Source organism: Balearica regulorum, chromosome 1 (assembly GCF_011004875.1).
Source record: "Balearica regulorum gibbericeps isolate bBalReg1 chromosome 1, bBalReg1.pri, whole genome shotgun sequence".
Taxonomy (NCBI): domain Eukaryota; kingdom Metazoa; phylum Chordata; class Aves; order Gruiformes; family Gruidae; genus Balearica; species Balearica regulorum.
The window spans coordinates 96,778,761-96,803,189 of NC_046184.1; the positions used below are offsets into that span (position 1 = coordinate 96,778,761).

Genomic DNA, 24,429 nt, shown 5'->3' on the forward strand with positions numbered 1-24,429 from the left:
ACATCTAGAGTCAGAGCATGTCCAAACCCAATTCCAGTTTACCTTTAAGAACAGAAAACATTAATGGAGTTTATGTAATCTCTCAGTACTGGTGTATCAAGAAATACTGGGAAATAATTACCTCAGCAATCCAAGGGGAAGGTAGGATATTCCCTACAGTTCATCCATGTCGGGAACAGGAAGAAAAATGAGCCACAAAAGCATTTCTAAAAGGCGATCTGTTATTGCTGTTGTTGTAGGAAATATAATATACAAATGATGAAGGATAGAATACATGTGTGTGTATATTGCAGAAGTTCTTGTCTTATTGCGGAGTAAACCTCACTGAAGCTGACTTCTTGCTTCATTCAAGAACAAGACTTAAGACAAAATCTTTGTTTTAAGAGCTAAAGTATCGTAAAAAACTCCTGTGTGCCCAGAAATGAAGTAAAGCCAAAGTAACAAAGTAAATGAAGTAAAGCTATGGCAGAGGGGTTGGAACTAAATGATCTTTGAGGTCCCTTCCAATCCAAACTGTTCTATGAAAATTATTTTTTCCTTTTCTGGAGCTCAGAAAGCTGAGAAAGGGCAATACTGATAAAACAGAGTGTACTTGACCTGACACATACCACCAAAACAATCTCCTTGCCAAGAAAATACACAGCAGTGAAAAATCTGTGGATCCCTGCCACATCACTCTCATGTACGTGCTGTAGGTATACAAACTCCTGAGAATTTGCATACCTAAAAAAAAAGGTTGAAAGCAGGTTATTTGTTCAGAACAGGTTTTTATTTAGAATATATATTGTGTCAGGTAGAATTTTGTCAGAACATAGAATACAACTATCATTTCCACTAAAAGTTATAAAATTTTATTGAATAATCAACTTTGGTGAGTTACTTAGAAAATTTAACATTAAAATTACATAGCATATTACAAGTCATAGCATATAATACTGCATTTGGACCATCCAGCCCAGTTTACTGATACATCTATATAGCATGAATAGGCAGAAATTCATCAGAAAGAGCTTGTTATATATCTTATTCTTAATACATTAAGAACCAAAGCTTATCAGCAGATAAAATGATAATACAGATCACATTCTGTTATTTTAAATACTACTAAATACGTAATTTAAACTTAACCATAGAAAGGAACCCTGATTCCCCGCGATACCTGATGAAGCCAAACGAGTAAGAAATGCCCTGTCGGAAGGGACGAAGCGGTTCCTGAAGATTTATATTACAGGAAGTATAAATCAGGATTAATTGTATATTACATCCTTGATTCTTGGAAAAACAAAGAAAAACAAAACAAAATGAAACTTTATAAAACGGTGTTTTCTCTGTAGGTGTCCATGAATGCTCATTGGTGAGTTTTGACCAGGAAGTCATGCAAGGGATTGCTAGGATTTTGGTCTTTCCCATCAGTGTAGCTTAGTTTTCTGGATACCCTATAGAAAAGAATTGTTTAGATGATAAATTACACAAAAATACTATGCTTGCTGAAACTCTGATGAATATAAAGAAATTGAAACAAATTACCAAAGCAAGATATCTGAACATCTTGAGTGTGAACAGCAGCAGGACTCCCTGTCTGCATTGCCATGGGCTTTCAGCTGGAGAAAAAAACCTTTTCATCCTATGTCATTTTAATGTCTCAGTAATGCTACTACATTAACCTAAATTATATAAATATCTATTAAACTTTGAGATGTAATCTTTGAATGTATTCACAAATAGCTAAAAATGAAAGATACAAGTGAGAATACAATTATTTCCTTGCATATTACTTAGAAATGGTATAATTTATTTTTTAACATCTATTTTAAACTATTTTGGTTTACATCTGACAATTAAGTATAGCAGAATAGCTGTAGGACAGCATTTACACAGAGCTGAAGAAAAATTTATCAGTTATGAATGTTTCCTTTTCTGAAATATCTTTTTCATAATCATCTTCTAGATAAAGGCAATCAAGTTCCAGACAAGATGACATTATTCCTTTTCTTTCCATGATTCATTATAACATACAGCATTTTGCCACATGGCTTAAGCATAAAGCTTCTGAGGGCTCTGAAGCCATTAAAGAGCACCTTCACTGCTGGGAACCATAGTTAAGGAAGCTTGCCAGCTGAGGGTCCGTTTCAGCTACAAATCAGCAAACATGCATTTGTGTAATTAAGGAACAAAGAAACAGACTTTATTCCAGATGGCTTGACAAGAAAGCACTCTGTGAAATCCTGATTTCCTACTCTCTCAAACTTCTCTACTTAGATACATTAAGGAAAGGTAAACCTTTTCCTTCAGAACAATTACTAATCTCATAGGGAGGGCTATTTTGTATGGAGTCAGGAAAAAGAAGTGAGGGAAAAAAGTAGAAATCCAAGAACCAAGCAGAAATTTACTCAGCTAAATGGGAATACTCAACATCACAGAAACATCCTTGTATACTCATCAGCTTGCCTCCAATCTTCCATTTTATCAAAAATGATCCAAATACAATCTTTATCGATATTGCTATATATTTGTAATCCAAGCCTCTAAGTTTTAATTCTATCTTTGCTTAAACTGAAACTTTTTAAAATCATGCAGCCGCTTTTTATTTAAAATAACAAATGACTATAATGAACACAAAGGAAGGACTAGAGTAACTATTCTGTTAGGCCATCTTACTAGCTTGTGTTCACTGGCCATCTATGCTGGAGTCTGGCTAGTTTTGTCCACAGACTCTTGCCTCCCAGTGTTCAGGTCAGCAGATTTGATTAGCTTAGGCTCTCTAAAGCATCCATGCTGATTTTCATTCTAGAAGTATGCATGTAAGAGACAACCTCCATAACTTTAACGTAAATGTAGAGCAGCAAGAATTTCTTTTGAAATTTCTTTTCTCAAAAGGCACCTACCTTTGGTGACACTTCTGTGCATTTCCAGAAGAGCTGTAATTCTTCATTTCCCTAGGCCAACCACAGTGGGCATCTGCAATCCCAGATTCTGGTGGTGAAAAACAGTAGTATGAAGAGTGTAAGAACAATGCTGAGTAGCACGGACACTACAGTATGTTGTTAAAATATTAGCCTACTAAGACATTCGTAATACTTCATTGGCACAATTCAATGAACAAACTTAATTATGAAAATATTCTAATGCAAAAGGTTCTGGCAAACCTTTTGCATTAGAATGGCAAAATGAATTTCAAATACATTTTATACACTAAATATATTTAAGTATAAGCTAGGTTTCTTCAAAATGGTTATAATTTATCAACATTAGAAAAAGGTAGAAGAAACTGTTGATATAAAAAAATGTAATAAAAAAGTATGAGTTAAAATTTGAGGAAGACAAAATAAGACAGATAGGATAAGTCTACCTCAAATAATCAAATTCTCTACAATTAATTGGTAATGAAAATGCAACAAGGCAAGAACCATGCAAACAAATGCATTTCTTCTGCCATTTTCTTCTTGTATACCAGTTGACAATATTTCAAGTCACCTTCTTCAGTATTTTCCTTTACACATTAGTTATCTTGATGACAAGGTTCATAAAAATAAAATATGGAAAATAAACATTGGTGATTTTACTTAGCAGGAAAAAAGTTCAAGTTATGTTATAAACATGCTTTAACCAAAATCAGATTTTTAAAAGGAAATTTTAAAAGTAGCATCTAAAGTCTTAAACTAATATAGTTTTGGTGGTTTTTTAATAATAAAGTTCTACCGTCCTGAACTGTCAAATGCCTCATTATCCAAATTAATAATCTAATTCACCTAAGCAAGCAATAGTACCCATGCAACAGCTCAGTTGCAAGTTTTTGTAAAGCTGAAGAATCCAAACAAAAGCATTTGGTTATTGAAGTGCAGGATTAACAAACTATGCATTTCCTGCTGAATATTTAGATACAGAAGGTAAAAACAACAGCAAACTTAAAAAAAGGAAGAGAGAAAACCACTGGATAATAAGGAATACTTTAGTAGGAAAAGTCCTAGTTAACCTAAAGAAAAGCTTCTTAAATAGCTGTTAACATGAGATTCAGGAAACCCTTTTCTGTATAGATTCCTTAAAGAACACTTAAACACACCCAGTTATTACTGAGGAAGAAGAGCTGTCACCTGGACAGTAGTCTATTGACATCTGTAGCTTTACCCCTTGAAGAAGTGCTTGAGATTGCTAAAGTAGTAATTCAGAAAGTCTCTGAAACTAACCTTGCAGAAAAGTACCAGGAATACCAAGAAAAGTTTTATCTGAAGAGGCATGAAACCCAGAGTCCTGAAAATAAAGAATCAACAGATTACATTGGTGCAAAACCTCACATATTTCACAGCTTGCCTCAAAAGAAGTGTCTGAGAACCTGGACATAAGGGCCTGATTTAATATTTAAATCAACAAGTCTAACAATTCCAATGGAACTTAGTAAAGCTTAATTTGTTTGCCTCACCCTGTACATCTATAAAATGAAAAAAAAAAGTCATTATTTCAGAAGGACACCACCTTAATTAACAGGGTCACAGTTCGAGATTATTTTAACCAGTGACACAGTCTATTAAAGTGTAACAATCTTTTATCGAGTATTGTATAACCATTTTCAAGGTTATTAAATACAGTGAGCTTCCTCATATGATCCAGGAGACTTCATACAACTTATATTTTAGCAAACAAAAATCCCCAAGACTCCAAACCTGTAAACCAACCCTACTGACCAAATAGCACCAGAAGCATGCTGTCACTAGTTTTAACAGCTTCCAGCTCTATTCCATTTTTAAGCCCTTCTCCAAATATCAGCAAAGAGTATACAATCATTTTTTTTACAAAGTCCTTAAGTACCTGACTCTGACAGTTGTGACTGTCAAAAAAGTTGGGGTTACTGCCATTGTATGTGCTCAAAAAATCCATGCCAACTGTCTGAAGATTAACATTTTTTCTGTGACAAATCTGTTGACATTTTGGTGAAGGAAAATAACGTTCTGGTATATTTTTCAGTCGCTTTACTGGTGAACAAAGAAAATCATTTTGAAAATTTCCTAGTCTTTTAACTCTGGGAATTGCAGATAAAGTTCGAACCGGTGAGTTAACGAGAGCATTTACAGTTTCAGACATCTGTATTCCTTCGTATTTCCTTAGATTTGAAGCTCTCTGAAACCCAGGAAGTTTTGGAACAGCCTCACTACACAACTGCTCATAGATCCTGTCAAATTCTCTATCATACTGTATATCAGACCTCTCAGAATCACTTAAATTACTCTTCACTAATCTCCCTTTCTCTTCAAGGTTCTGTGAATTTGAAAGAGGTCTTGTCAATGTCAAAGGCTTTTGGATTTCTTTGGAACACAGTTTGTAGTAGAGTTTTTCAAATGCATCTTCGTATTTCTGGGGCATCTTTGAAGGACTCTGCTTCATATACAATGAGGAAAACGAGTGTTTGCGCTGCAAAGAAATTCGTCTTTCGGAATTTTTTTCAGGATTTATGAGCAAAGCATTTGATGATCTTGCAAGAGAAGAGTTTGCGACCAGTGTAAAAGTGTTACTATTGCTGTAGGAACTACAAGTAGATGAACACAACTCTGAGGTATCACCACCAGGAAAGTCAGTTTGAGTTTTACTCTCTTTTAACAGATGAAGTGCTGTTGACCCTGAACTGGCAGCAGACATTATAAAACCATACTCTGAGGAACATTTGTAAGCCAGTTTTTCACTTTCTTTGCATTTTGAATTTTTCGGTGAGACAGTGGTCTGTAACCCATCTTCAACTAGAAATGTCTCTCCCATTCTAGCCATAACACTAGGAAAAATAGTCTGTTTGGAGACTTTTTGGCCTTTTCCAGATAATAAATGATGTTTGAAACTTGAGTCAGAGTAGTCCATTTCGATTTCATTTGCATCAATGTAAGAATAAGGTGCCAGACCAGATAAATTATCAGTGGAACATTTATCATCACAAAGTTCTCTGTTCTCATTTCCAAAAGTTTGATTCTGGATGTCTTCACTTCTGCTGCCGCATACGCTGAGTAGTGCTTGCTTCAGTTTAGGAGGCCTAAACCCTCTTATTTTGTCTACAGTGACGTTGAACTTTGGTCTTCTGGAACGCCATCTTTTGTGCCTTAAGTATCTAAATATGTATTTTAACTCTTTTCTCTGATACTGCTTTGTCATGAGCCTTGTAAGCATCTCTACCATCACTGGATACAAGTCTGCAAGAGTTATATTGTTCCAGGAGCATTCCTCATCTGCAGACTGGTATTCTTCCAAGATACTATCATAGTAAGTTTGATTTGGTTGTGGAGAAAGTCGATGCCTGGGTATGGTTGTTGTATTTGGTGAAATTTGTAACTGTAGAGGTCTGGATGAAGAACATTCATTTGACAACTCTACTTTCTTTCTGCAAACAGCAGCTTGGTTGCCTATTAAAAAAAACAAATTAATCACAAAAAGCCAGAAGAAGAAAAAAATCCCAAACCCTTTAGGGCACTTTCAGTAATGTATTACATGAATTAGAAACAATTGCATGCGGTACAGATAGTCTTACTGTAATAGCATATTTCATTAAGCTTTTTTGCCAGGCTAAATAGATAATTAACATACAATCCATTAAAAAAATGAAAAGGTTTTTCCTAACCATATTGAATGAAATGTGTTGGAAAAAAAATATTTTAAAATAGCTTAATATATAGATATAAAATATTTTCATTGTAGAGGCAGACTGCTTTGCTTTTTTGTGATTTCTGACCAGGAGGAAGAGCCTGATCCTACAGGTTTTCTTACTCTATTTCCATATTACGTGAAAGCTTGGCTAGTCCCAGTGCGGCTTTTCTTGCTGTAAAGCACAATGAAGATAATGCTTTTTGTAGTTGTTAGGCTTGAAATATTTACACCAAAATTACATCTCAGGTTTGCATCAAGTCTGGAGAGCTTCTGGAAAAAGTTTACTAACAAAGTAACATTTTGAGTACCAGTTACCAGTAGACCCAAAGTCATTCATTACATTCCTTGCATATAAAGTAAGAAGAGCCAAAAAATTATGCTTTGACCATAATTAAGCTTAATGCTGCTGAGCTTTGTAACTATGGAACTTTTTTCCTGGTGCTATTTAAGAAAAGCTGGTTTTGTGTATACAAGTTATTTATTTTCTATTTTTCAAATACATTTTGCCATAATCAAAATCATGTCTAACTTCTCTAAGAATCCAACTTGTTGAACTTTTCTGTTGGATAAATAGTGCCTCTGTTTTCAAAAAACTAAACATTTATTTGTAATAAATTTTAATAAAAATATATTTTATAACTAACATATTTGACTAACAATCAGAAGATTTAGTTGTACCAATCAGTTCTTGCACTGGCGAAGCTAAATGAAGGTCTTCTGATGAACCTTGAGGTGCTATCTGAAAAAGAAACAAATCAAAAAGACACATAATCTAATATCCTGACTTTTTTTATTTTTGCACATTAAAGGTAACATCAAAACCTTATTTGTGACTCCTCCTACTCTCTCCTTACTATACTACATCCTGTTCAGAGTTATGGTCCTAAGGGGCTTAGTAAATTTCAGACAAGGAGAAAAAAGTCTACTCAAACTTCAGTAAAAATTTTTTAAGAATTACCAATTTAATCTTGGAAAGCTATTTATCATCTTTGCCACTTCTACATTATGTATCATATTTTAATCCCTTTCCCAAATATGAGAATTTATACATGGATATATATAGCTAGATAATCATCTAGCTGGTAACTCTAGCAACTCATCTCTGGTAACTCTAGTAGGAAACAGAAGCCGTACCATGTAACATAACCCTTCACCCCCAATTCCCCTCACTCCCAAAACCAAAATAAAGCTAAAATTCCTTTTTTTCTCTACAAACCTCAAATTTAGCCTTTTCAGAAAACTTAATGAAGATTAACTTGCACATCAGGGTTCAAACAACAGAGTATAAAAGTAAAAGAAAAAAAAAATTTGGATATCACCTGCTGTTCTTACAAATCACTGCTGTAACAGCAGAGAAGCTGTATTAGAATTCATTGTTATGCAGTTAGAGAGTTCTTATTTTACTCTAATTAGCTAATTACTTAGAATGGGAGAAATATGTTACCGTAATCCACTTTGGAATTTTTCTAGCATAATCTTGTACTATCACATCCACTTGAACTTTTACTTTCTCTTGAATTTTCCCATCATCTACATACAGATTCTTAGAGGGACAGAAAAAAAAAAAGAGTTAATTAAAACACATAGTTATTGACACTGACAAACCCAAGCATATTACTTAGATTTACTTCAAACTAGTCTTATTCAGATAAGGATATCCAACCAGCATAAACTTATTTTTAATGTATACGTTATATGTAAAAAAATTAAAAAATTCCTGAGAAGCAACTGTATGTGAAGACACATAAAAATATATAACCAGCTTGTTTATTGATGGAGGGAAAAGCACTCCCTGCCTCAGAAGACCCACTGATAAAACCAAACAAAAGTCCTATTGTTAGATTACAAAGCACTGGTAATTATGGCTGCAAATCTTTACATGTATTATTAACATCCCATGAATTCATATACAAATTAAGGTCTACTCTGTAAGGCACATCTGTGTAAAATCTAAGAGCATTTGGTGATAAATGGCAAACATTTTTTATTAGTGAAACTCTTGCTTTCTAAAGCAGTTTGTATTAGCTGTTGTCAGAGACACAATAATGCCTAGAAATATGCTTAACAAGTAAGGAAACTAAATTAAATTTTTGGTAATTGTATTTGAGCAAGTAGAACACAGGATTAGAATGGCTTCACACACAAAGTGTGTTGCACTTTTCTTCATCAATGTAACTACTTTGGGTAGTCCTGATACCCACAGTCCAGTCTGGGAAACAATGGCAGAAGATTCCAGTCTGCTTTTGTTAGGGTAGCCATTATGTCAGATCTACTTTTTTTTTTTTTAAATCATATTACCTGTTTATGCTAGAATCTCAGGTGAACAATCACATTTTTATAAGTGTTTTCACCCTGCGATTCATCCGGTTATTCTTTTTCCATAGCCTTTCTCAGGGTTGCCTGTTCCATGCAATACATTGTATGGCTTTCTCTATTGAAAGCATTTCTATTGAACACAAACTTATTCCATTACATTAGAAACCAGAAATTTTTACCTGGAAGTGAATGTCTTCAAATTGTCTTCTTACTGAAACTATGTCAGCATCACTTTCTTCATCTACAATTTGAAGATAATTACTAAATAAAATCTAGTTGAACTCAAAACAAAACCAGAAATGTTTTTAAACACACACTGTATAACTTATTAATTAAACTGGTTTCCTTTTAGAAAATTGTTTTCTACACTAAAACTTTGTATTACATTTCCATTTCAAGTTCAATTGAAAAATATGGTTTATAGGTTCATAAATGACTCGAGGGGAACAAAGAAGAGTGAAGATAAATCTTGAAGAACTGGTTACAAACAATTTATGCTAACCATTTCAGAGAGTAAAATATTTTCAAAGCACTGGTCTGCAAGATTCACTATTCATTAATGTATCATTCCCACTTATTTCCCACTATATTCCTAAATATCCCAACAAAGATAGTAAGGACCTTCTGCCACACTTCCTTTTCTGTGTTTCTTATTGTCCAGACTGCCTTAGAACTGCCAAGGTAAGAAATAAGACAGACTCGATAATATTAAAAAAGCAAGTCCAAATCTTCCAACTCAATTCTTAGGTATTCTATGGGAATTTTGAATGACACGCAACAAAACATTTTTCTGCTAGATGTAGCCAGACCTTCCAATTCATCATTGGCTAAAGCCTCAGTCTTTCATGTTCATAAAACATGTGACTGAATTGTAAGCCCTGATTTCTGAATTTCCATAGCTGTTATATCTTTGTCCCATGATCATGTTCATGGCAGGGAGGGAAAGAAGAAAGGAAAAGGAAAAGGAAAACAATTAGTGAAAAAAATCTTGCTAATGATACCTACCACATTACTGTCTCTTCATATTATTCTTAAATTACTAAAACCAGAATGAAATATTTTCCAGCTAATCCCATCTTCCTTTTTTTTTTTCCCCAGTCAGCACAATCATCATCTAAAGCACTGTGGACAGCTGCTGCCATAGAACTAGGATAGATACATGTGAAAGAAACAGTATCTGTGTGGGAGACAACATGATTGCCCACCTTCTGGTGAAAATGTTGAGCAAGCAGAGGGTTGGCTTTGATAAGTCTACCTGACCCCAGTAGAATTATTTTATTAGAATTGAAACCTATACCTGTGAGATTATAAAAGTTTCTTCCCACATGAATAATGGAAGGCAAAGTTGTGGCCACTTATTCCACAGGAAATCAGTTACTAAACATCAATATGTTGATTGATCCTCCTCAATGGAGGAAGCAGTAAAAATGTTAATGTTTTAATCCGGAAAAGTTTCGGCCTCCAGTTTCTGCTGTGACAGCTGATACTCTTTCTGCCATACAGCCTTCTTCCTCCAGTAGAACTGGGCACCAAACTGGCAGAATGTCACTGAGATGACCAGACTATACTGCTATAAAAATGGGAGATTCTTCAGATAAAGGTAACAACTCCTGTGTCCAGGAATGGTCAACTCCATCACGCCAATTACAAATTATTAGAAAATAGCTTGTATCATAGAATGATTTGATCCATATACAAGCTGAACACTCTTCTAGGTGTGAAACCTCACAAGAGTGTAATTTTAAGATGTCTTCAATGTATTGCCAATCATACTTCAAATCACTGCAACATTAATTACTAGCAGAGGACCATGGCAGCACAGAATGGCAAAAAGCGAAGTATCTTCTCCAGGAAACCTTAAAGTGTTTAAGGGACAAAAGTGAAATTCGGGGACACCTTTCTTCAAGTGCAGACAAGAGACGAAGAGCAAGAACTCCCACCTTTCTCTCTGGAAAATCTGACTAGGAGGTTATTTCACTGGAGATGCACTCAATACACTATCATTACCTAAGAGACATATCTTATGTAAAAGATGAATATGTTAGTAAGGGGGGTACTGTAAATTTTAAGTTTTGACTTTGGTGTGATCATCTAAATTTAAACACACTTAGAAATATATATACAATTCAGATTGAACTTTCTCCCCTTTCTCTCCAAATAAATTCATTTTTCTGTGATACTATCCTAACAGATAAAAAGAATTGTTCAGATATCACTATACTTTGCCATACTACTTCCTGTGAAACCAAAGAAAGTAGACCTAATAATTTTCCCTATTAAGGGCAGACCAATACTTGCAGGCACAGGTGAGAGATGGTTCACTTTATTTATACCTGCTGTTGATAGGCTTTGCATACTTTTAGAACAAAAATACTGTATAATACCTGGAAGAAACACTGCCTTCGCTGAGAAGTGTGAAGCATTCTGTATGGATACTAAAGATGGAAAAAACCTGCCAAAGCTAAAGTTTTCGCTAAAGATACACTTTTTTCTTAACAGTTAACACGCCCTATTGCTAACTTTATATATATATATATATAAAGAAAAAAACAAAACAAAACCCCAAAACACCTAGGTGAATTCCATTTTTAAGTGAGGAATCCAATCCCACACCTCTAAGAAGCTAATTTCTATGTCTTACTGTATTTGGAGATAGCTGGGACTCACCAAGGATGCTATAAATCCTCTCCAGTCTCTTCCTAGAACATTCACAAGAGAAGGAGGAGGAGTGGATAATCATATTATCATACTCTGCTATGAAGATACCAGAGTCTGAACTGCATCACTCATTTATCCCATGAGTGCAAAAGACACAAAGGACACTCACAGAAACTAAGCTACAGATGCCTCTGAAATTTGTTTCCTATATTTCATTGCGCAGGTTGAGAAAAAAATGAAGTCACATTTTCTAAATTTGCAGAAGTTTTATCATTCAGATAGATACTTGAAATTATCCTCTCAAATGACAGGAGGACAAATTTGATATTGCTGTTTTCCCTCAACAGAGAAGTAATCATCTGCCTTGGAGACAGCTACGTGTATGAAGCACCTAATTTACACCAGAGTATTTAAACCACCAGCTAACCATATTTTGCTGCAACTGCTCTTTTAATCACTAAATACTGGTTACCACCTATCCATAGTTTAATTTATGCAATATAGTAAGCTTTTATATGCACAAGAATCAAAAGATCTTGAGTAATACGAGTTTTAAATATTTTAAAAACAGTCATTCAAAGGTTGTTACCATTAATTAATACAATTAAATAATTATTTGTGAATACAAGGTCAAAACCACTCAAAACAGGCCACAAGACTGATGCCAAAAGTGTTACAAATACTAGTGAAGATGTATTGCTGCAGCTGAATGCAATATCCATGTTTACCAGACCATTAGAAATTAATGTATATATTCTAATTATTAATACAACTTCTGTTGTCACTTATGCCAAAATTTTGATTTCACTGGTCCTTTATTAAGAAAACACATTTGAACATATTTCACATTGACTTTCGAACGTATCAGGGATTCAGGACTGAGATTTTAAAGATGAATGTGGATATTGATTTCATAGTACTACCAGTACCTCAGTCTCTCATTATTCCTATTCTCTATTTTCTGAAAAGGTACAGAACATGTATTAAAATTATTTTTACTGTATTTGAAAATTATGAAAAAGTTATTTGCAATCTTTCTTAAAAAGTTAAAAGACGTAGCTAAAAAGTAAATTAAAAAACCCACCTATGTCAGATGCATCCACACGAGAGTTCTCTGGAGATTCCTTAAAAGCATATGAAAGGAATTTTAAGACCTGGCAGCATAAGCTGTATTAACTAGTCTGTAGAATTTTCTGCTCTCACTACTTGCTCAATTTTTTTTGGGGGTGGTGGTGATGAAACAAACCCAGTCGTATTCCACAAACTATGTCCAAATGACACCATCTTTATTAACAAATCCATACACAAATTTGTCTTGATCCACATCTAATTACTCAATGGGGAAAACTATTTTCTTCCCAGTCCTTCTATATTCAGACAAATAATGCAAGGAGAAGCTGTTATGCAACAAGAGCAAAAACCACTTGACAGATGAATTCTAATCACCAAATCTTTATCAGTATGTACTGGGCATTTTCTCTGTGTTCCAATGTATAAGGAAAGTTTCTTAACTGCCCACTTTAAACAATTCTTAAATGCCTACTTCAATCAATCTATATATAATATTTCAAATAGTTTTTTTCCTCTATTTTGTAGAAGTTTTGATATTTACATAAAAAGCTCATTTATATGGATAAGGAGCCTTTACTAAATGTTTACAATCCACATCTGACGACATGTGCTTCAGAATTTCTTTTAAAAAAATGTCTAAGTCTGTTTTGTCCAGTTCAATCACAAAATTAGCATATTGTGGGTTAAAATTACATCAATAAAATGAGACAGTCCTAACTACCATCTATTTAGAACAAATAATTAGGAGTGATGAGTGAGATGGCCCATATTGCTCTTCAAATGCTGAATAGGTAAGGAGTCAAAAGAAGTTAATTCTAGACAACCACAGATTTGACAAATAATAATAATTTTAAAAGTTAGACACACATATTGCCTAACTAAAAGGACACTTGATGGTTTAAAGTCTATGTCCAATGCTCTATCTCCCTTTAAATAAACTTAAAAGAAGATAATTCAGCTGAAATCTATGACTGATATCATGGCTGATATTCAAATACTCCAAATATCACAAAGGAAGGGAGGATATGTAATTATATGAAACATACATAAAGCCTACGACATAAACAACATGCACAGGGGCAGAGTAACACTGAAAAAAAAAAAATAAATTGCATGAATCCACTATCACAAAATGTATTAGACCACCACATATAGAAGTCCAGAACTTGAATTCATCACCATCTCAAAGCAGAGAACTTATCGGGGGAGGAAACAATCAGGGGAAGTATACTAGATGATCAACATTAACCAGAACATGAAGATTTGAATCTTACATGGACATGTACCTGGTAAGTAAAGACACATCTTTCCTAAAATAATGCAACTACATGTGGGGAAATATAAAGGAACTGTTTAATAAGATACCTGAAGTTCAAAGAACTGCAGTGAAACAACTGCAGCAAAATACTTAAAGCCCTCAATTTTTTCAGAAGTACTTATTTACGGAGAATAGAGTGATTCAGTTCAGCAATTAGTAGGTCTTTAAAATCTAACTTTATAGCTATGGTACAGGACTACCTGCTCATGATTAATTTCTTAGCTTTTGACTACATAAATACATTTTCCCAAAGAGGCTTTCTAAAAGTAGATCCAGTGTGGTGTCCATACCTGATGCATTGTTGAATGTCCATCTTCAAAAGCACTGGTCTGTTGCTTTGAGACATCTTAGCATGTATGGAAGGAAAAAAGTTAGATAGGTCACAGATCAATGTTGTACCTGAACTCATTAATTCTTCATTTGTATATATTCTTATGTATTTTGAAAAATATTTATTACAAACATTTAACAAATAGAGAACATACATAAGACTGAAACAAAGAATAGACAAGTGATAGAACAACATTCTAGTCAAATATAGCAGACTAATTCTGATCAGAGATGTACATCTACCATATTATATATTTTCTTTTTAAACCATGAAGCACCACAGAAAATAAAATTTGCCCCTTTATCAAGTGGTATCACTTGTAGAAGACAACTGCAAACTTTTTGTGTGCTTTTCTTTGCGTATGTTGAAAAGGATAAGAAAAAGACTAACTACTCCTGAAACCCGAGGGTAGAGCCCCAAACCTCTATTGTATCTTTTTAATCATTTTTGGCAAGGGTGCCTTCCAAAACTGCTATGCCTGGCTTTCTGCACAGACGGACCGACCCACAAACTTTGTGGGTTCCCCCATCCCATTTATTTCATAAGAAGCAGGAAAAATATAAAGAGTATAACACCTGTCTAATTTAGCAGAGATCTCCCTTTTATACATTTCAATCTATACTTTGTTCTTCATCAGGTATCACAACTCAAACAGATTCAAATAAAACCCCAAACCTATTGGACCCACAGAGAAGTTGCAGATTTCAAATAAGCATGACTTCCACATAAGCTTATTTCACAACTAGCCTCTAAGCCAGTATCCTGGTTTCAACTGGGATAGAGTTAATTTCTTCCTAGCAGCTGGTATAGTGCTGTGTTTTGGATTTAGGAGAATAATGTTGATAACACACTGATGATTTTAGTTGTTGCCAAGCAGTCAAGGACTTTTCAGTTTCTCATACTGGCCCGGAAATGAGAAGGCGGAGGGGTGACCAAGAAGCTGGGAGGGGATACAGCCAGGACAGCTGACCCAAACTGCCCAAAGGGATATTCCATACCATATGATGTCATGCTCAGTACGTAACTGGGGGAGATGGCCAGGAGGCACCGCAGCTCAGGAACTAGATGAGTATCAGTTCCATGTGGTGGGCAATTGTGTTGTGCATCACTTGATTTGTATATTTTTTATTACTATAATTCTCTTCGGTTTCTGTCCTATTAAACTGTCTTTATCTCAAACCACGAGTTTTACCTCCCTCTCCCCCGACCCTGCACTCCTTTTCAATTCTGTCCTCCATCCCACTGGGAGGAGTGGGAGTGAGCAAACAGCTGTGTGGTTACTTTAGCTGCCTGCCAGGTTAAACCACAACAGCCAGATATTGTTGCTATTACAAGTACTCAGTCTGAAAACTATTTTGGTATTGCTGAAAAAAGTTATATTTCTAACAATCACCTTGCTAGATTTAAAAAAGGTATCTATAACAAGCTACAACCTCTCAAGTGTGTATACAGTGCATATGGTTATGATGTGCATCTAAAAATGATTGCCTAAATTGGTTGTTAATACTGCATAAATTACAGAAATTTAATTTTTCCCAAAAGAGAAGACCCATATCTCCAAACATATGACTCTGATGGTACTAAAGCTGTGGTGGGAATTCTCGTGGTTGGATGCATGTGATAGATAATAAAAACAGTACATGTGCTTTAGTAGATATATTTCCCCTACTCAAGTCTGTCATTAAACAAGTTTCTGTTTAATGCAGAATTTGTTGTCCTTGCTTTTTTCTGCATTTCTGTTTCCAGATAAAGTGATGTCAAACATCACAAGCTATTTACTTTTTTTGTTAAATGGTGAGAAAACTTCTCATACACAACTCAGGCACATATGTATTATTTACTCCCATAAACACTTTATATTATTTAATAGTGCCAAGCATACACCCAAAGATTTCCAGTTTTCTAAAGGCTAAAAGCATATGGGAAGGAACCTAAAGATGTCATCTATTCCTGCTTCCATTTTAAAGCAGGAACAACTATACCTAACTTACCTCTAGAAGTCTAAACCATTCTTAAGAGCAACTCGATATTCTCTAAGAAACATATTTCAGGACTTCCTTATGTTTACATATGGAAAGCTTTTCTAATATTTAACCTGGAGGCTCTCTTTTCCTCCCCATATCAGTCCTATCACCAGTGGCTCTAATAATTTTCTTTTTCTGACTCACTCCAGCTAGTCAAGCTACTGTTGAATACAAAGCAAAGTACTCCACCACAAGTTTTATCACTGTTGAACAGTGCAGAAAACCTGTTTTACATACTAAGCACCTGTGCAGATCTTCTAGCACAGTATGAGCTGTTTTCACAACAGGGTGATATTCTTGGTTGGCTCAACCAGACTTTAAAATTGCCTCTTCCTGCAATTGATTGTTCCTACATAAGTCTATTACTTTGAACTTCTGTGCATGGAATTACACAAAGTTTACTTTAAGTTTTAGCCCCAATTTGTCAGACTAACTTTCACAGCGGTCATCCCTACCTGGTATCATCTGTGAGTTAATTAAGGGTATCCCCTCTTTTACTGTTTACTTGTTGAAAGTATAAACTAGTAACTTGCTTAGAACAAGTCCTGCAAAAAACCTTCATGTTTCCCTTCAGTTTGGACGCAGACCATTGATAACTATTCTAAGCAGAATTTTTCAACCAGTTAGTAAACTGAGCTATAAAACCACTCTCTCATACAAAGTTAATGAAGCATATTATACAACTAGAAGGCTCTGGCTTCAGCTTGTAACCTTTTCAGGAAATTGATGTTCACTATTTTGCAAAAAACTATAGTAATGCTTCCTTTAGAATATATTAGCAATGCATTTTTTATAGAACAAAGCATTTTCCAAACATTTCTGGATTGGGAACACAGGAAATCAGAATAACACGGTAATGTCCCATTGAAATCCCTTACTGAACAAGATCTATGAAACACCATAGAGGGTGCAGGGTGGGGGTTTTTTTCAAAAATTTCTCAAGGCAAAAACGAATTTTAAGTGGCTAATATAGGACAGAAATATTGCTCTTCTTGGAGATTGAAATTTAATGTACTTGGTCCTCTCATACTCAGAACTGCCATATATTTAAAAAAAAAACACTCAAAGTATTGTAATTTTACTCAGTAAAACTTCACAGGGGTATTGGACATTCTATCCAAATAGTAAAAATAGATTCTAGCAAAATTCAGAATTGCAAGTTGGAAAAAAAATAACACAAGTTATATTCCAAGGGAAGGGGTTCATTAGTAAGTATTTTGGTCTTACAAAGATATTTTAAATGTTCACACTAAAGAACACAGAACTCTATGTATCCTAATTGAAAACACGTATCAGGCCCACCTAAGAGTATAGAACAAGAATAGGTAAAATTTGCACATTAGCTTTAATAATCCATAGCCAGAAGGTTTTTTTGTTGTTGTTGGGTTTGGATTTTTGTTGTGGTTTTTGATTATTTTTTTAAGGGTAACACCAACCACAAGTTCAAATGCTTACTTCATGTACTTTTGTGTTTCAAATAAAAAAGTCAGTGCAAAATATGATTTGCTTAAATTCAACAAAATCTACAAGATTCTATCTTTTATAGCATATATAAATATACACATATAAATACAAATCTGTAAAAGCATGTTTTTCCTTATAACAAAAGCTGTTAACACTAGTACTATTCCCCCACCTTCAATATTTAAACATTTCTTCCCTAGGATAATTTAAAACATAACTAAATAATAAAGACTTTGCTCAAGTTACATATTTTTTCCAACTTTTAATATATCAATTTTTCTGCTTTTCTACCTTATTTGTAATGCAGTATACTAAATTTAAAATTGATTAGATCAAGCCTTTGGAGCATTAAAGAAACTCCAAGTAAATTCCTTCAATAAGAACTTCTAAGGCATTCAGACCTTAGGTCAAACCACAAAGATTAATAAAAAATTACTTCTAAAAAACTTCAAATATTGTATCTTTTAAAAAACCTAACTGCTAGATGCTCTTTCTTTACAAGTTTTACTGCAGATTGTAGTCTTTTTTTTTTTTTTTTTTTTACTATTCAGACGCATCAGCATATATTTTCTAATTATTAGAGACAAAGGTCTGGACCACCTGAATCTTTTTTGCATCAGACCCTTATTTCCTGGCTCAACATTTTCATTTCATAAGCTGATTCAAACTCTATACCTGAACCCTTTATGGACAAATTGTTTTGGTATGATTGTAGAGGGAGAGAAACACTAGGTTGTGATTTGTCCTCAGATGTTCAGCATAAAAGTTTCTCTGATGAATGTCAAAATAAGCAACACAAAAAACCACCTCAAAACCTTAAGAAAATAAAGCCTAACATAACTTCACTATACTACACGTAATTCGCCCCATCATTTATCCCAGTAAAAACATGTATTTTATTGGAACATATAGCTCCTTTTCAGAACAATGAGAAAATCTTCAGATGTCATACATCTCCCTAAGCAGTACCAGAATTATGCTTCTATGTGCAGTCTTGATTTGACTTCCATCATGATAGGTGATCTCTAATGAAATAACTATACACTACTTTACAGCAGGCAGCTTGATTCATTTCACTATACAGAATAATCTGTTAAATTTTTGATAGATCACCATGCAACTGCATGAGATTCTTTTAACACACACTTCTTTAATAAACCTACTTATCTAGTTATTTTCAAAAGGCTAGCAACTTCCACATTTCATTCATGTAAGTCAGGGTTGGAATTTTTAGATTCAGTGAACATCTGACAAAACCAACAAACACAACAAAAAGTTTACTGTTTAACTGAAAAGGGGAGATTATTTTAATCAACTTGTGATGATAGGAACATCAATTATAATGTATTTACTCATCTTAAACTACATTTCAGAATCCTTATGAACATAAGTATTGTTAGGATTTTTTTGGGTGGTTTCCCCCACAAAAAACAGTGAGTATCCTAAAGAGTTTGGCATAAAACCAGGATGTCTTCTATTAAATCAAGACTCGGGATGATTTATAGCACTTTTTTTTTTAAAAAAACACTTTACCTGCATTCCTTTGACTTCCTCTATTATGCTGCAATTAGAAATAAGAAAAAAAAAAAAAGTCAGAAGAATCTTAGAATAGTAAAGTTATCTTAACCAATGCCTGTATTTGCTTTGGTATATCTCACAAGAGGCACTTCCTAAATAACCATTCAGTTTCCTTCAGGTTTCCCACAACCTGACCAGACAAGCCACAAATACATGGTAAAACTTAACTGATCATTCACTTCTTGCCATACTGTTGCTGTTAAAATCATTACAAAAACATAAGCTATAGCTACCTTGGCCCACATAAGAAGTTAAGACAGAGAATTCCTCTTACAGTCCTTAATGGATTTAGTCTGTAAAGTTGTGCAGTAATGCTTAGTAGATGATGCACAAGCTATTACCAGGAGTGGAAAAGGAAAGGGAAACACAGCCTCTTTTCTGTCTCCATCAAACCCATTCTTGTTCCCCAAGACTGAACTTCACTCCTCATCCCCTCACTCTGTGGGGTTCAGAACAGCTTCCACGTTAACCTCCAAGGCACACTGCACAGCTTTTGAGACAGATATTAGAAATGTAGCAGCAATTTTGACAGTTATGTGAGAAACACTGAGATTTTGATGAACTTCACTGTTGAGTTCTTATGGGGGAGTTTAGGAAATAGAAGGAGAAGCAAGTATTTATTTAATGTAAATACTCTGAATAAATACAGATCATATGCCCACAACAGTAATGATTTTAGCCTGACACGAGTGCTGAGACTGCAGATACTTTAATTACTCCAGCTTTATTTTACAGAAAAAAAAATCTAAAGATGAAACCAGTAAGCCCTTCAGAATTGAAAAGCTGATTACCTGAACCAAGATAAATTGATTCAATGCATGTTAACTTCAATGACAATATTCTGATGAGATCCAAAAGTACGTGTTCCCATCAGGCAGCATTAAAAAAAATTTTTTTTTTTTTTTTCACTTGGAGAAAGAAGTTATTATTGAGGCATCCCAAGAACCTTCTGGATTGCTTATGCCTAGCTGTGGTGTTCCTCCAACAGATATCAGGGTGGTTGAAGTTGCCCACGATGACCAGGGCTTGTGAACGTGAGGCTGCTCCTGTCTGTCTATAAAGGGCCTCATCTGCTCAGTCTCCCTGGTCAGGTGGCCTGTAGCAGACCCCTGCTATAATGTCCCCTGTCCCCCGTTCAATCCAGACCCATAAGCTCTCGGTCGGCTCCTCACCCATCCCAAGGTGGAGCTCCATGCACTCCATCGGGTCATTGACACAGAGGGTGACACCCCCTCCCCGTCTGCCCTCCATGTCCTTCCGTTCCAGCACTCCAGTCATAGGAGCCATCCCACCACATCTCCATGATACCAATAAGATTATAGCCCTGCAGCATGCGCACGTCACCAACTCCTCTTATTTATTTCCCATGCTACATGCATTTGCATAGAGGCATTTCAGCTGGGCCCCCGATGAAGCTGACTGACTGGATGCAGTATCTGGAATTCCTTTGTGCTGCACTTCAGGTGCTCTACTGCTGACCTGTGATCCTTCTCTGGGCATCTATTGCTGGCACTGGAATCAAACTTGTAGGAGTGGGATGCATTGAGGTTCCCCTCCCCCAGAAACTTTAGTTTAAAGCCCTCTTAACCAGCTTGGCCAGCCTGTGACTGAAGATGCTCTTCCTCTTCTCTGACAGATGGACCCCATCAGCTCCCAGTAAACCAGGTTTCTCAAAGTGAGTCCCATGGTCTAAGTGGCCAATCCCCTGGCTGTGGCACGAGTCCTGTAACCATTTGTTGATTCGCCAGATTCAACTGGCCCTTTCAAACCCCTTCCCTTTGGGAGGATTGATGAAAAAAAACTACCTGCATTTCAGAATCCCTTACCACCACTCCCAGGGCTCTGTAATCCTTCTTGATGCTCCTCAGACTGCCCCTGGCTGTATCACTGGTGCCCACGTGAAACAGCAGCAGCATACAATAGTCAACGGACCATAAGAGGCTTGGTAGTCTCTCAACGACATCCCAGATCTGAGTCCCCAGTAAGCACCACACCTCTCTAGAGAGTGCGTCAGGTTATTACATATTACATTAAAAAAAAGAAATATTGCTACATTTTGACTGCAGAGTAGGACTATATTATTAGATACCTCAAGTACTTCCTTCTTCCATTTTTTAAGCTTCTTGGCTGACACTTCCCTCCATTGTTTTGGTCCTAGAAATACCAAGAGATATCAATAAAAACATAGCTTTTTCTTATAACACCACCTATACCAAGTATCATTCTAACAAACATAAACATCTAGCAAAAATGTATTACATAGTAACAAAACATTATCAAATCTGAGCAGCCTCCAATACAATTGCTAAAACAAAAACTTAGAAGAAAACAAACCAAGAGAATATTGTCATTTCAAGTTAATTGAGAAAACAGGCAAAAAAAAATTCATATGCTGAGTCTAACAACACTGAGCTAAAATCCAAAGAGCATTACAACCCCAGATGCTATGAAGAGGGGCAAAAAAGCAGATTATTTTACTTTTTACATTTTATTTAACCCAGGCAGACTACATGGTATCTGAGGTTACTTAAAGCTACAATTAAGCTTTACAGGACTGAGATCCATATTCATTCCATACTGAATAGAGGTTACTAAACCAAAAGCATAACCAAGCCTTTACAAATCCAAGACTCCGTATTAGAGTGCTGTATGCATGTCTCCTCCTTCTCCCGAGAGACAATATACATAAAATGCAAACTTCCCAGTCTGTAAAGGCCTTGAAAAAGTAAATCATACTCGGTGCAACAATTACATTGGGCTTGACGCTATGGTAGCACTTCACGTATATGTCCAGTACGTTCTTTGTTATGAGAATTGATATGGTAATTTACATATCATAATCCTCACTTCAGTGATGATAAAAACTGGCAGAACATTTCATTTCCCAGTAAAATCACCAAGATACTAAGTCACAAGTGCCACTAAAACCCTGAGCAAGGTATTTTAGAACAACAGGGTTTTTTCCCCTACAATAAGCTCCCCATAAGCATTATCAACTCTATAATGGATCAACAGTTATAATGAAACACTGGAAAAATATGATATGGTATAATGCTGTATGGATTTACGCTAAGCACATGAACATTCAATAAGAAGTTAAAGAGACTATCTACCCAGTCCACCTTGACATTTGTCATAACAGACATTTATGAGAGCAATCTTCAGGACACTAAGTGGAGATGAAACTATACAATCCATTATGTGTATCAACTTCCTGCTAATACCTCCATTCCTTTGTTTCCCCTCTGTCTTCTCCATTTTGATTCTTATTCTTACAAGATATCCAAATAGTAACCACTGTTATCCCGAACTTTGCTAACAACTCTTTTCTGTTGTCTAAAACAGAGCATGCAATGGACTAAAATGTTGCATATAAATCAACTCTCCAGGTAATAATGTGTGTATCAGAGTTTACATACAAAATGATGTACCTAAGTGGACAAAATTCACTATCTGCTGCAATTAAATGTAACTGCCACCAGCTGCATGCTTCACTAAGTCGAAATACACAGCATGTAAATATTGAAGCTTTAAGAAGTTCTTACCATCAGGCGTATTGTAAGTGAGAGTTTCCATGGAAATAAGTAAATCATCTTCAAAAGGATGATTATACTAAAGAAAAAGACAATTAAAGATTAGAATAAATGATTAAAACAAAGTTTTTAACATGCATTTTAAGTATTGGTTTTGTAATATTTTTTTTTTTAACAAAACATGAAATTATCAGTACATTATTTTATTAGCTGAAGTTAGAAGTCAGCAACCTGGAAATACTAATTCCTGAAGGAAACATATATCTTAAGCATGTACATAAGTCATTGAATTTCAAGGCACAAGTCAGTCACTGACAAAATGGGGCTTCAGAGTTTTCAAAAGTAGTTAAATTACTCTGTTACAGAGCTTCTTCTACACTTCCTCTGTACTAATTGGAAGTAGCCTCTTAACATAGACCTACACCTCATGGCATATAAAAATACCCAATTTAATGCTAGATGAGAAAAATGGTCTAGAACCAGACTTATCCTTATGGCAGTACCTAGACATTAGCACAAAACATTTCCCTGAACAGCAAAGCTGACATCCCTGAATAAATATATGCATCTCTGGATGGAGGTGTATGGTTCCCACATCTTTAAACACAAAATGGCTCTAAAGTAAGGAGGATTCGTGGAGGGAGTCTCCCACTTCCTTCTGTAGTTTCACTGAAAATACCTCATCTAATGCTAGCTAATTTGGGTTAAGTACACTGTGAAGGCAACTTGGACTTGTATTTAAGTCACTTATTTAATGCTAGCAATCCCGGATCTAAGTTACACGGACGTATTCAAGGAGCTGGCCGTTTACTAGCTTACTCACACCACGGCACACGAGCAGCACAAACTGCAAAGCTGCCTGAGGCCCTGGGTGACAGGCAGGAGCGAGGCAGGGCTGCGGCAGCCTGGAGGCCCCGCAGGTGACAGAGCTTCCCCGACACCGCCACCGCGCCCGCCTCAGGACGGCGGCGACCACAGCCCCTGCCAACGGCCCCTGCCTAACGGCCGGGGCGGCGCGCGCGCGCGCGGCCCTCACCCTCTCCAAGATGCGGTTGATGGAGGCTACGAAGCGGGCGTTGCTCTGCCGCAGCCGCTCGTCCAGGTCCAAGGCCATGGGGCGCGGGCTGCTCTCGTCCGCGGCGCCAGGGAGCGGGCGAGGACGCCGCGCGCGCACAACCCTGCCCGGCTACCACCGCCACCAAACACTTCCGCCCCGCCCCACGCCAATTCAAACTGCGCGCCACCCCTCCACCGCCTCCGCCCCGCTTCCCACCTCTGATTGGGCCTTGTCACTCCAGTTCCGGCGCCGCAGCCCATCCGAGTAAGCGGTGGGGCGATTTTCTTATTCTGATTGGCTACGGAGCGCCCACCCTCTCCTCACAGTCAACCGTCGGCGAAGTCCTCCCATTGGCTACGGGGCTTGCAGCGGGTTGGGGGTCGGACGCGGCGCAAAGTCGCTGTTCTACCTAGCAACAGTGGCTCACCGTGAGCTCCCATTGGCCGCGGGGTCAGCTGCTG

General features: G+C 36.2%; 1 protein-coding gene across 1 annotated transcript; it reads right to left on the reverse strand.

Moving 5' to 3' along the window:
• Window positions 1–747: 747 nt before the first annotated feature.
• HJURP (Holliday junction recognition protein) lies at window positions 748–24,123 on the reverse strand. Its single transcript, XM_075767646.1, has 13 exons — window positions 23,948–24,123; window positions 22,924–22,990; window positions 21,468–21,532; window positions 19,334–19,361; window positions 14,272–14,327; window positions 12,677–12,716; window positions 9,114–9,175; window positions 8,063–8,161; window positions 7,297–7,357; window positions 4,804–6,377; window positions 4,185–4,248; window positions 2,886–2,973; window positions 748–1,436 (listed from the first exon to the last, which is right to left on the reverse strand). The coding sequence occupies exons 1-13, from the start codon at window positions 24,023–24,025 to the stop codon at window positions 1,349–1,351; spliced, it is 2,370 nt and encodes a 789-aa protein (XP_075623761.1). The 5' UTR covers window positions 24,026–24,123; the 3' UTR covers window positions 748–1,348.
• Window positions 24,124–24,429: the final 306 nt, after the last annotated feature.